We start from the raw sequence: 14,156 nt of genomic DNA, 5'->3' as shown, positions 1-14,156 counted from the left end.
TGGTCAACCACAGGCCGACACAGGTCAACCAGGAGTACCGTGTCCAAAGTGATCTCATCAAGAGCTGCGCACATGGAGAGTGAGCTTAGCACATGGAGCAGTCAGGAGTATTTATATTACACAGTGGTTCAGTGATACAGTGGTGCAGTGGTGCGGTGAACCAGCTCACCTGCACATGGAGAATTTACACCATCGGGCTGGCGAGTCAGGGAGTCAGAAAGTCGCCGAAGCCATCAAGAGGTGCGGTGAACCAGCTCACCTGCACATGGAGAATTTATACCATCAGGCTGGCAAGTGAGGGAGTCAGGAAGTCGCCGAAGCCATCAAGAGAGCCAGCGGCGCAACGGCTATCCTCAACAGCTAAGGAGATAAGAGGATGACCAATGGGAAGAAAGAGGGGGAATTCTCAGCGAAGAAGGGACCCTCCAAGGCGGGGGATGAGGATGAAGGAGAAAGGGAGAGAGAAGAGGAGGCATTCACATTCGGCATTGGGCAATCGAGAGGGGAGCGAAAGGGAGGAGAGAGAGGAGAGATAGAGGCTAGAGCTACGAGCTCGCCAAGGAGAGAATGTGGAGAGACTTGTGTGCACCTTTTGTCTACTATGGGGATAGACCTGTGTATTCTGCTGATTTGCGACTTGTGTATTCTTGTGACTTGCGACTTGTGACCTGGGGACACGTCCAGTGATATGTACATTGGCCAACTCGGTCACTTTCTCATCTCGCTTGTCTCTTCCGGATATGGGGATTGTTCACCAGTGTAGGATTTTCTTATTTTGCTTATGTTGTGGAGTTCACCGGTGATTGTCATTTAGCAAAGTGCACTCGTACGTCGTTGTCCACTGCAGTATAGCATACGACACTCGCACACTACTGCACGGTGCGCTCTGCACGATCCATTGCATTAGAGCATTGCAAAACTCATGCTTCTCACGCCAGTGGCCTTTGGCCTCCGGTAACACTTCCGGAAGGATAGGAACCCCTCCCCCCCCCAAACAGGGTGGCGAGAGAGCGGGGTGGCAGGGCGGAGGGGGGTAGAGGGGACGGGGGTGGTGGCAGAGGGGGTTGGCGGGGCGGGAGGGGGGTGCAAGGGAGGGGAGGGGGAGAGGGGACGGGGGTGGAGGGGGGGTGTAGGGGAGGGGAGGGGAAGGGGCGGCGCTGCGGGCGATGGGCATCGGGGTGTAGGGGAGGGTGGAGGGGAAGGGGCGGCACTGCGGGCGATGGGCATCGGGATTGCTGCAGGCGCCGGGACTGGGCGACATTGCAGGCGGCAGGCGTCGGGGCTGGGCGGCACTGCGAGCGGCAGGTGGTGGGGCGAGGCTGGGGGCAGGGCGGCGAGCGGTGAGTGCCGAGGCTGGGGGGGTTTCGATAGGGGGTTGGTTTGGGGGGGGGTTGGTTTGTGGTGAGGGGAGGGGAAAAAAAAAAGAGAGAGAGAGGGGGAGGAAGAGAGAGAGAGAGAGAGAGAAAGAAAGAAATAAAGAAAGTGTATTATTGTCCACTAAAGGCCAAAATGGGCCCATGGGACATCAAGAACTCTGCGTACAAGATAGCACAAAATCAACGTGCCACAAAGAAGAGGCATCGTCGAATATCATCTAAGTGCTACGCAATACAATGCAAGTGAAAGTACATAATGTCAAATCCGAGCCTAAATACAAAGTAAGCTAGATGCAAGGAAACCGCCCCTGGGTGCAAAATGGGGGGATGAGTACAATATGTCAATGCAAAGATACAAGTCCATGTATCACGGAGTCTGAGAACCAAAATAATACTGGAAATCCTGTCCATCGACTCTGCCTCCTGCTATGAGAGTACAAATCTGAGCAAAAGTGAGGTGAGCGGCTGGTAGGGCGAGATCTCCATGAGTAAGTCTCCTCCGAAAAGCTGCCATCATCCTGGATTCGTCTGGAGATGAAGCGGCGAGTACATCCCCTATGTAACAAGATCCTGCGGCATCTACAAACCATCTCATATGTACATCCACAGGGTGGAGGCGTGTGTCCTGTGTGAGCTCCTGTGTGAGCTCTGACCTCCTCGTGCTCCTCCTGATACCTGTCATCTGGTATAGCATGTGTCTGAGCTCTATCGGGAGGGAGGGGGAGGGAAAGGGAGAGAGAGGAAGAGAGAGGAGGGGGAAAAAATAGAGAGAGAGAGAGAGGGCGGAGGGAAAGAGAGAGAAAGAGAGAGAAAGGGGGAGGGATAGAGAGAGATAAAGATTTATATATATATATATATATATATAGATAGATAGATAGAGAGAGAGAGAAAGAAAGAAAAGAAAGTGTATTATTGTCCACTAAAGGCCAAAATGGGCCCATGGGACATCAAGAACTCTGCGTACAAGATAGCACAAAATCAACGTGCCACAAAGAAGAGGCATCGTCGAATATCATCTAAGTGCTACGCAATACAATGCAAGTGAAAGTACATACTGTCAAATCCGAGCCTAAATACAAAGTAAGCTAGATGCAAGGAAACCGCCCCTGGGTGCAAAATGGGGGGATGAGTACAATATGTCAATGCAAAGATACAAGTCCATGTATCACGGAGTCTGAGAACCAAAATAATACTGGAAATCATGTCCATCGACTCTGCCTCCTACTATGAGAGTACAAATCTGAGCAAAAGTGAGGTGAGCGGCTGGTGGGGCGAGATCTCCATGAGTAAGTCTCCTCCGAAAAGCTGCCATCATCCTGGATCGTCTGGAGATGAAGCGGCGAGTACGTCCCCAGAGAGAGAGAAAGAGAAAGAGAAAGAGAGAGAAAGAAAGAGAGAGAGGGAAAGGGGGAGGGGGGTGTGGAGATGGAGATGGAGGGGGGAGGGGGAGGGGGGGAGGGGTGGTGGAGATGGAGGGGGGAGGGGGAAGGGGGGGTGGAGATGGAGGGGGGAGGGGGAGGGGGTGGAGATAGAGGGGGGGAGGGGGTGGTGGAGATGGAGGGGGGGAGGGGGAGGGGGGGAGGGGGGTTGTGGAGATGGAGGGGGGGAGGGGGAGGAGATGGAGATGGAGGGGGGAGGGGGAAGGGGGGAGGGGGTGGTAGAGATGGAGGGGGGAAGGGGGTGGTGGAGATGAAAGGGGGGAGGGGGAGTGGGGAGGGGGTGGTGGAGATGGAGGGGGGGAGGGGGGTGGTGGAAATGGAGGGGGGGAAGGGGGAAGGGGGGGTGGTGGAAATGGAGGGGGGGTGGTGGAAATGGGAGGGGGAAGAAAAAAGAGAGAAGAAAAAAAAACTTGAGAGACAGAAATCCAAAGGGAGGAAGAGGTGGTCACCTGAACGCTCTCCGAGTCTTTCTCGACGTAAGGGGATTGTTGAGGAACAATGGATGGTGGGTGGATGGCTAGGTTATTGCTGCGAGATGGGCTCGAAGTCACTTACAATGTGAGGATGGGAGTAAGGTGGTGGTCGATGGAGAGGGAGGAGTGTCTTGCGTAGGGCTCAAAATCAAGAAGAGGATGGAGTCAAAATGTGAAAGATGAAGAATGAGGGGGTGAAGTGGGTTTTTATAGAAAATGAGTTTAGGTTTAGGGTTAAACCGTAAACTCTTCCTGAGCTGTAACTTGTTATGGATAGCTTGGTTTGCTCTTCTGCAAAAAGGTGAAATGATCCAAATTACAAGCTCTACGCATTCGTGTCCACTATCTAGCCTGATTGTTTATCGAGTGGCTTCTATTTAAGAAATAAAGAAAATTTCTTAAGGTAGTAACCCAAGGTTGATGCTTGGGGTAGATATGTTTGGCTAGAAATGGAAAAAATTTTACTCTCTTTGCCGTTGAGTGTTATGTTCGTGAAAGTTCGAAGTAGTTTGTTTGTTTTTTTTACACATACCCGTGTATGCTTTACTCATTACTTGAGATGCTAGTTTCCCCAACAGCGGCACCAAATGTTGGCCCTTTCCTACTGCTTTCGTAGGAAGAGCAGGGTCTTCTCAGTATATGCAGGGTATCGAGGCTTTTTGTCACCTACAAATATATCGGGGTTGTCGGTTGTAGTATATGTGTAGCTTAGGACCTCGAGTCGTGTTCCGGTGAAAGACGTAGGCTTAAGTGTTTTAAGCAAACAAAGTGCATGCATGTGTAAAAGGAACGTGTATCATCATGATTGAGGTAATGAAGGCTTTCGCCTTCATTGGGGGTTGCAGGGTTTAGGAGGAGTTTAAGGGTTAGAAGGAGGTTCCAAGGTTAGAAGGAGGTTCCAAGGTTTAGAAGGAGGTTCCAGGGTTAGAAGGAGTTCCAAGGTTTAGAAGGAGGTTCCAGGGTTAGAAGGAGTTCTAGAGTTTAGAAGAGGTTCCAAGGTTTAGGGTAGAGTACATGGTGGAAAACTCGTCTCCCTTATAGATCATGGAGATTAAGGGTTGAGGAACTTAGGGTTTAGGGGGAGCATAGGAGTGGGAGAGGAAGAAGGTGTAAGAGCATGGGGGAAAGAAGAGAGAGGAGAGAGGAGGAGGAGGAGGAGGAGGGAGGAGGAGAGAGGAGGAGGAGGAGGAGGGAGGAGGAGGAGGAAGAGGGAGGAGGAGGAGGGAGGAGGAGAGGGAGAGGATGGGTTGCAAGGTTGGAGGAGAGGAGAGGAGGAGTTGCAAGGTTAGGACATGCTTTTGGACGTGGAGTGCAAGGAAGCATGGACACTTGAGACAATTGCTTGGAATACCAAAGTAGAGCTCAATACAATGTCCCAAAGAGTGTGGGCTTTATTCCATTATGGGGTATTTATACAAGTTGGAGAGCTTCTCTCTCTGCATGTAGGAATTATAACACATTCTCTCTCTATATGTAGAACTCGCATATAGAAGTTGTAAAACATTCTCTTTCTACATGTAGAACTCGCATATAGAAGTTGTAACACATTCTCTTTCTACATGTAGAACTCGCATATAGAAGTTGTAACACATTCTCTTTCTACATATAGAACTCACATATAGAAGTTACATGTAGAAGTCATATGTAGAACGTGCATGTAGAACTTGCATATACAAGTCGTATGTAGAACTTGCATGTAGGAGTTGTATGTAGAACTTGCATGTAGAACATGCAAATTGGATTTCTAAGAGGGATTATTTCTAGCCTTATGCAAGTACAATCCGAGCTTTACTGCTACTCTACACACACATTCTGTTCTACCTAAGTCCATGTTGGCACAGAGTCAACAGTTACCAGAAGAGTCCACACCAAAGACTTCTTGGACCTTTTCTTATTCTTGGGAAATCAAAATGTCCAATGGTCATACAAATCCTACACGGATCTTGTTTGCCCGTGATCTCAACTCTCTATAAAAAAAAGAGAGCCATGCATACGTTGGAGCATAATGTGGTCATCTTAAATCTTAGGGCTAATGAACCTAACTCTGGGAATCCCATTAGACATGATTGCCTCCATTGTTGAGGAGGGTAGCTAGGGAAGGGGGATCTTTGTGACCAGCCCAAAAGACGATCCAATCATGGCAATAGTCGATCATAAATCTGAGGAAGACTAGGGAATCCGATGAAGAGTACATGACCCATCTATCCTCCTTTATAGGGTCAAAACCCAAGGTGAAAGGTTTAAAGAAAATCCTCTTGGAGCCAAGTGCCAACAAGGGGCTACATTTGAGCATCGTGCTCGTGGCTCCAAGAGGATCAAATGCCATCTAAAAGAAACTATCCCACTAATCAAACATTGGAAAGGTAGGAGGTGAGGTCTAAAGGCAGCCAGCACCCCTAGTATGTGACTTGGAAGGGTGAGACCCCATGGATTCATGCAAAGGGTGTGGTGGAGCTCTCAAACTCCACATTCTTCTAGAGCTCCAACAACAACTTGTCTTTTGAAAAAGTGTAGGTTCTCATGTCGGGTGGAAGTGGTCGAGGATTGTTGGCTAAATGGGCATCCATTCACCAATCAGAGGTGGAAGGCCAACTCAAACACAATGAAGTTCATTGTCACTAGAGAAAACATAGAGGAGGGGCTAAGTACATGAGAGGGTGAGTTAAGGGGTTGAGAGGGGAGAGGAAGCGGGAGAGAGGATGAAAGGAGAGGGGTTGAGAGGGGAGGAGGCTAAGAGTAGAGGGGCTGAAAGGGGAAGCGTTGAGACAACCTGAGGGTAGGGGCTCAGATGGCAGGAGTTTGAGAGGACAACAACGGGAAGGGAAGGGTTAGTGGGGGAGGGGAAGGGGGGGAAGGGGGCAGTGTGGGGCCGGGAATAGGGCAGAGGAGAGTAGAGAATGGGACAGCAGGCCAAGGGGCAGGGAATGGGGAGGCGTGGTACAAAGAATGGTGAGTGGTGGGAAAAGAGTGGGCATCGGGGCAAGGGGAGAAGGGGAGGAGGGTAGTATCGAGTAGGGGCAGCAAGGGGAGGGACTGAGGTGAACGTAGGAGGTTGGTAGGGTAGCAAGGAGGGAGGGAGGGATTAGAGCAGGAGGGACGATTATGATGGGAAGGAGCTGCTTTGATTTTGATTTACACATAACTTGGGAATTCTAAATAAAAAATGATGCTTTGAAATTTCAAATCAAAATGTATAGTTCTGTAATCCTTTCTGCCATATTTTCTAGGTCTCCAACAAAGGCACTTTGAAAAAATTTCAGAAGTCGTGGGATTTGAAATAAGAGGAGAAGATACAACTTCATTCCGCCAACTTTTACGGCTTCAGGTCTTTGATTTCTAAAGTTGTTTTAATGACTTTCTAATCAATTGCCTTTAGAATAATTTTTAAAAAGGAAGATTTTACTTTGACTCCTCGTATGTTTTCATAGTTTTAAGGTTGAAATATCGAATTAATAACAGTACTTGGTTGTTACAATATTTTGTTTTTGTTTTTTTTTGAGAGAAAGTGATATATTCCATTCAAAACGAATCATACAACAGGTGGGAGAGAAAGTACTCTATCCCTACCCTCAACAATGTGGCAAAAAAGCCATGGTGGTGGTCTAAAATGCCACGACATCCCAAAAGGGGTCAAATGAAAAAATAATGAGCAGTCCCATGTCCTCATGAAGGATAAAAGTCTTCCACGAGCTGCCAAAGAGGTGCCTGTACACCGCTCCCACTGACTCCTGAGAGTGAAGATAATCTCCGCCCAAATGGAAGCAAGAGTGTCAGCCTCCGTGCATAAATGGCCCCCAAGGAAAAAAGAACATCTCGAACACCATATCTGCCATAGGGTAATGCTAGAAATCACCTCCTAGGCTGACCCTGCAGGTGAAGTAGGCCTGGAATCCTGAGCTGGTACTGGTACCAAAAGTAAGTCCTGTGGCTCCATGATGCTAACATCTGTGGGACCCCGTCTCTGGCAACACTGCATGAAGAAACCATGGTCTCATGGCTCTGACTCATAGAGGGCAAAGGCTCCAGAGCCTCTCCCCCAAAGGGCAGTGCCCCATGTCATCAGAAAAGACTCAGATGTAACATATGAGAACAACCTGAAGATACCTGTCCAAACCACTCTAGAGCTGGGGCAGCTCCATAAACAATGCTTACTAGATTCCTCTGCAAGCTGACAACGCATACACAAGGAGGGTCTACCCATCTACTGAAGCCAAGTACCCACAGGTATACCCCTATGAATAGTGAGCCAAAGAAAGTAGGAGACTTTCCTGGCTCTACTGATGCCCCAAAAGTGAGTCCAGTAGCTCAGCAAGAGCTCTGCAGTAAGTCCCTGTGCGTGCCAATGCTGTGAGGCAGATGGTAGGTGATGAGAGTCTCTCTGCTGAAGCCTGTAACCTGTCCTCGTAGAGTACTAGAAAAAAGAAAGAGGACAAACGCCTGCCACTGGAGTAGGCCACGCCCACTCACTTGGGTCCCAGTCGAGCTCCGCAAGAGGTCGACCTTGAAAGATCCAAAGTCTCCATCTAGGATCCTTTGCAATGGTCAACCTGGACGGATCTGTGGCCCATTCCTTACCCAGGAAACCTCTCTTATTATCTAGTTTCCCGGTCTCCCTCAGGTGTACCATCAACACCTTGCCACTGTTGGAGCATCATTTGGAGTAGTCACAGACATTCCCCCCTCTCTGGCCTATCTTCTTAGCGAAAGCGGGTCTAATGGGGTGCCTAGAGTTAGGGTCATTGTTTCTCACCCTAGCATTATAGATGACCATGTTATGCTTTAGCACCCAAATGGTTCTTTTTTTGGCGAGAGAATTGAGGTTGTGGGTAGATAGGATCAGTGCAGGATTTGCAGGACCCTTGGGCATTTTGCTAGAGATTGCCCAAGAAAGAATAAAAGACCTAGGGAGTCTTTAGGTCTCGTACTACTCCTTTGGCACCCACTTATCATCTTGCTCCTTTGGTTTGCCCAATCAAACCTCCATCAACAACACAGCTCCCGCACCATGCCCTGAACTATCCTCACACCCTTCACCATCTTGTGTTGGTTTACAGTTAGGTTTGTTGCTCCACCAACTGCAGTTCAGGAGGACACGCCTCATGCTCGGGCTCCTCTTCGATTACAACAGGAGACATTCCTATCTTGGTTGCGACTGAAGTGGCCGTTCTGCCAGGTACAAATCAAGAGGGACCACCAGATTCCTCAATCTCTGCTAGAGCTATTGAGACACAAAACTGGGGGTTTAGTTTTGGTCACATCTCCAAACACACATATCGAACAAAGAGAAGGGTCATATGGCTCAGCGCATTATAGATGACAGCTTCATTCAGATGGGTGCCTCCCTCTTTAATACTACGGGTCAGGTTTGCAAGCTGTCAGACCACCTACCTGAACTTTCAAAGGGATTGATACAATTCGAATCATTTCTAGGTCCAATCCAGTGAGCTAACCAGCCAAGAGGGAGACAATTGATTAACATAACTATATGGCCCAATGCATGGCAGATTTATAATGCAAAAGATGTATGGAGGTGGACGGAGATATAAACGAACAATGCAGCTCAGTTTACTGCCCGGCAAGCAACAGAGAATGAGTACATCTGGTAGCAGCTTGTGTACATACCGTAGAATCTGGCTGTAGCTGTATGGTTTTCCGTATGGTGCCAATATGGAATAGAGAGCAAATGCATATCCCAGAATAGCAGGAGATGCGAGTCACAATTCCTTTCCCGAAAAAATGGCACGATTCTGGCAGCAGCTTAATCACGTGCTCTGGTACAACTTCAGCTATTTAGGCAGGGGATGGAGCTGAGAGGCAAGCAGGAGCTAGGAGGCTAGGGGTGAAGGTAGGAAGGGGTAGGATTGGATGCACAAAAGGGATCTGTTGTCTATACATTTTAGTTGGGTTTTTCCTTAGTTCATTTTCCACTGCCATGGGCAGATTAAAACTCTCAAATATGACAATTTGTTGATTTGCAAGAGAAAGATCATGAAAATTTTGTTTAAATATGATATTCTGTCACCACAATCTCTTGCCAAAAGGTCATATTAACTTCTTAAATTGTACATCAAGACAAGAGCTTGGATTATACTAAATGTAGACTTGAAATGTGAAATTACTATTCAAAACTCAAATTACTACGTTCAATTGTGAATGACATCAAATCCTTAACAATACAATTTCAAATTGGCAGGTTGATGAACACTTGGCTAAGCTAGAGGATATAAGTGAACATGCAAGTAAGGAATATTCGTTAGAAAGATCATTGAATCATATGCAAGAAGAATGGAATCAATTGATTTTTGAGGTATAATTAGACAACCTTTTTTCCTCTATGTGTGCACCTCTCTCTCTCTCTCTCTCTCACACACACACACACACACACACACATTTTTTTTAGTGAGCTTTGATTGATTATATTACAAGAATAGTCACCTTAGAAAAGAGGCGCTAGAAAATACATCAAACTGAAGATCTCAGTATATGCCAAATATACATCCTGATCTATCTAGCAAGTCGCAAGCAATCAAAGAAAGATTGCTGCAGAGAACGCTTAAAGAAAAGCAGTCTGTCATCGGTGTCTGTCCATAAAGTCCAAAGTGCCCAATAGCAAGCCCAAACAAAGAAAAGATGAAACTCTGGTCGCTGTGGATAAAAACCAAAGAGCCAAAAAAATTTCCCAAAGAGAAGAGTTGGGAATCTCGCTCGTAGCCTCTATCGAAGAGAATCCAAAAACTACCGAGAAGAAGGGCAATGCCATAATAAATGAGGCACAGTCTCCTGAGAAATCAGACACCGATGACATAAAGCAGGAGCAATGTGCCTACAGCAACTGTCCAGATGGAAGAATTCCCAAAAGCACCCGCACCTGTTGCCGAAGTGGAACCTTGTATGTCCAAAGTTGCCGCAGTCTTTTTCTCCTCCACTTAGCTGGCCGATGCATTCGCCAAAGAGAATTACCCCTTTCTGAAACCCAGGGTTGAGGCAAAAGGATTTTGTATAATGCAAGCACAGTAATCCGAGATAGCCTCAAAGGACGAGAGGAGGACCCAAGGGAAGTCAATGTCCAATCCTCTAATCGATTTTGGAGTTCCAAAGGGGGAATCGGAACCAAAGGAGAAAGCATACAAGTGATTTGCTGCCACAAAGTACGATAATGAGAGCCCAAACCATACTGTGTGGCTGCCAGAGAAAAGGGAAGCATAGAGCCATCATCATGAATAACATCAGCAACAGTATTGATCCCTTTAAAAGAAATAAAGCAAGAACGGCGAGGTTCCTGTAAAGCAAGCGGAGGCTGAAAAACTTTTGACCAGTGAATGCTTTCAGCCCGCAAAGAATTACCCATCAGAGACTGTCGACCATGCCATTTCAGGTGAGACAGAATATGCTTCCAGTCAAGAAGCAAGTTGAGACCATAGGGCAGCCATGCAAAGTGCCATCAATGCACCCAAACAAGAATTCCCATTGAGTGGGTTGCCAATGACCAAAAGTAGGAGTATTGATATGTGTGACCAGAGATTGAATCATGAGAGCCCACGACTGATAACCTTTCAGAAATTGCAGCAACATTTTTCCCCTGTGAGCAAAGATGTGCACCTGGATATTAGTGATATTCAATCCTCCATTTTAGGGGAACAAATTCGATGCACTGAAAGCAGTCTGAGACTTTTTCTACCATGTTTGGAACGCCAAAAGATGTCCATAAGGACAGACATAAAGGAAGCAAGGTCTACCTTGGTGAACATGATCAAAGGCAAATAAAATTGAATGTACGCCACAAGAATGGACTGCACTATTTGAAAACGAACATGTAAAAGCAAAGGTTGCCAGTTTCCAATATTCAAGCTTTTTCTAGAGCTTGATTAGAACCCAATCAATTTGCTGTCGACGAGTAAGTCCCCAACTCAAAGGATAACCAAGGTGACAAACTAACTGAGTGGGTGGGATGATCTCCCCTAGCCATAAGAGACTGTGCCAGTCTTTAAGATGCAATGGGAGCAGCTTAGACTTTTGAAAGTTAACATGAAGGCCAGCTGCCAAACCATAAACTGAAAGGGCTTGCATGAAAGCAGAAAGATCAGGCGTAGCATTCCTTGGAGTAAAGAAAGAATCATCAGCATAGGCCTGAGCAACCATGCTGCGATTTTCACCCAGTTCCAAACCGGAGATAATGTGTAGCCACTAGATGATCAATGTATTGCAGCATAGGATGAGTAGCAATAGCATACAGTAACGTACTAAGGGGACAGCCGTGACGAACCGAACTACGAAGAGTCCATTCTTCAAAAATGTCTCCAGAAGAATACAAGCAGCATTGCTATCCCTGTAGAGCCAATAAATAACATGTTGCATTTTTATTCCAAAGCCTAAGGATCGCATTGTTTGTAAGATGAACTCCGATTGAACTGTGTCAAAGGCTTTGGCAACGTCAATTTGCAAGAGCAAAACATCCTATTGCGTATACTTAGCATATTCAATCCCAACATAAGCATTGGCGATATTGTCCATGATATGCCTTTGAGGAACAAAACCATATTGGGAAGGATGCAACCCATCATGCAGATAGCCTTTGATACGGTCAACAAGCATTTTAGCTATGATCTTATAAATGAGTGGCATGAGCATGATTGGTCTCCAATCAGTGGACATGCTGTAAAAGAAGTTGATGTGCAGACAAAATCTCAAGAGAGGGAAAGTCCACATGTAAAATGGGAGGAGAAGTGCTGCACACAAAAATTAGCAAGTTCAGAGTGAGATGAAGACCAAGAACCATGAGGCATCCAGACCCAACAAATATTTGCAGCTTGTCATTTGTAATGTAAACTTTTGAAAAATTGCTTTGCAGCGTGTATCCAAAAAAGCCCTTTGTCGAGATCAGGTTTCCCATTTAACAAGCTTTCATCGATCATTTGATTGGAGATAGAATTTAGCCTGACATAAGTGCATGCTTTCATCAGAAGACCAAGACCGAAGGCGACTAAGCTTAGTCAGACTCTGGTAAGTGAGTTTAGCATGCACAACAGTCTCCTGTGTGGCTCGCATAAATGATTTACCATAATCCCAAATCAAAGCTTACATTCGAGCAACAAAAGCCTGCCATGCATAATCCAGATCAAAAAGCATCTGAGAAGAGAGAGGCTGAATGGCATCAAAAACCATAACTTTAAAATCAGCATGTTCCAAATAACTGTTATTCACCAACAAAAGCCTTCTCCAAGGCAATCTGTCATCAGGAAAGTCATGTATGGAGAGCCTCAACCAAAGAGGTATATGATCAGAATACGTGAAGGCATGATCAACCCAAAGTTGACAGGTAAACGCATCACAATGCTGCGGATCAACCTGATACCACCTGTCCAGGCGTGCCTGATAAGAAGATTGAGCATTGTGTTGAAAGGTATAGCCTGGGAGCGTAGGCTGTAATTCCTTCCAGAGATCCACCAAACGCAGCTAAACCAAAAAGTCAAACCATGCCTGCTGTTCAGAAGCCAACATATGAGTGTGGGGCCAAAGTATTATCTTCCAGTTGCAGAGCATTGTTAAAATCACCACAGATGAATGCATAATGTCTCCATAGATAATTATGCATGGCATCCCAAATCAAAGCTCGACCATTTGAAGATTGACGGGCATAAACCGATGCAAATTCAGATATTTCTTCCTAAAACAAGCATTGCATAATAATCCATCTACCATGGCGATCATTGAGAGCCACAACGACCTGAAGATCATGCCTTACCAAAAAAGCCACTCCAGAGAAAGAGCACTCTCCAGTATAGAAAATATCATAACCAGCAAAATATCTTGTGTGACCAGCATACATGTGCTGATTATGTCCTGCAAAGCCACTATATCTGGCTGCAATTGTCTGACATACATCCATACAAGTTTCCATTTTCTACGATCACAAAAATCCTGTACATCGACTGTAACACATTTGATGTGGTCAAGCATATTACAGCTATGGGACAGTTATGTACAACAATAAACAAACTGACTATGTCTGCATCTCCACCTCAATATCTGGACCTCTGCCCTGAGAAGAGGAATCAGCCTGAGGGGAAGACAATAGAGCAGCAACGTCCTCTTCTGGGAAGAGGGTAAGATTGGTAGTGACTGGAGCCCAAGTCAAACCAATGCCAGAGTTTTCAGCTGGTGTCTTGGCCTGTGAAGATGCACCATCCCAAGTTCTGGATGGCAAAGTTCTCCTAGGAGAGAGAACTTTGCGAGGAGTTTGCCATCCTTCATCCAAATTTTTACCCTTCACCTAAGACTGAGAGACTGAGGGCATAGGAACAGGAGCAATAGCATTCAAGATAGCTGGGGATTTACCTTTGTCTTGATCAGCAAAAAATTGTTTTACCCCTTCGTTTTTTACCACAGAAAAGGCATTGGCATTCTTACTCTGAGGCGGAACCATTTCAGCTTGTACTGGCATTTTGGGTGCTCGGGAAGGGCATTGTTTTTTGTTTTTGTTTTTTTTCAAGAAAATTACTTCATTAAGTATGAATGAAAACCGCGAGAGCAAGCTCAAAAGCGGGAGTACGTCATGCAATGCATGAGGAAAAAACAGCTCAAAGTGAGCTAATAAAGAATGAAGGCGGAGGCTGAAAATGCCACCTCAACCCTAAAGGAAACTCAGAGAAGAAAGGAGATCCCCTCCAAACTCTGGAAAAAGTAACTCTCCTGGTAGTGGCTGCTCTGAAGGATCCCTGCATGCTCGCCCAAATGGCCATCAGAGTGTGTACTGTGTCAGTCCAAATGCTGGCCTTAGTCTGGGAAGGATGAACCTGGGAAGGGCATTGTGAAGCCATATGCCCAAATTGCCTGCATTCAAAGCAAGCACCTACAAACAACCCCCATTT

The 14,156-nt window shown here is 46.3% G+C and overlaps 1 protein-coding gene across 1 annotated transcript in view; it reads left to right on the top strand.

The window, feature by feature from the left end:
- Nucleotides 1-1,219: 1,219 nt before the first annotated feature.
- LOC147902241 (uncharacterized) overlaps nt 1,220-14,156 on the top strand; it is a 180,072-nt gene continuing 167,135 nt past the window's right edge. Inside the window, 3 exon segments of the mRNA XM_087374462.1 lie at nt 1,220-1,340; nt 8,343-8,461; nt 9,482-9,595. Of these exon segments, the coding sequence (XP_087230588.1) occupies nt 1,220-1,340; nt 8,343-8,461; nt 9,482-9,595 (354 nt within the window).

The sequence above is a fragment of the Dipteris shenzhenensis genome, chromosome 5 (assembly GCF_047967505.1).
Source record: "Dipteris shenzhenensis isolate YYH24624 ecotype China chromosome 5, Dip_SZ_1.0, whole genome shotgun sequence".
NCBI lineage: Eukaryota > Viridiplantae > Streptophyta > Polypodiopsida > Gleicheniales > Dipteridaceae > Dipteris > Dipteris shenzhenensis.
The sequence above is the reverse complement of the archived record's forward strand: the minus strand, read 5'-3'. Positions and strand labels throughout refer to the sequence as shown.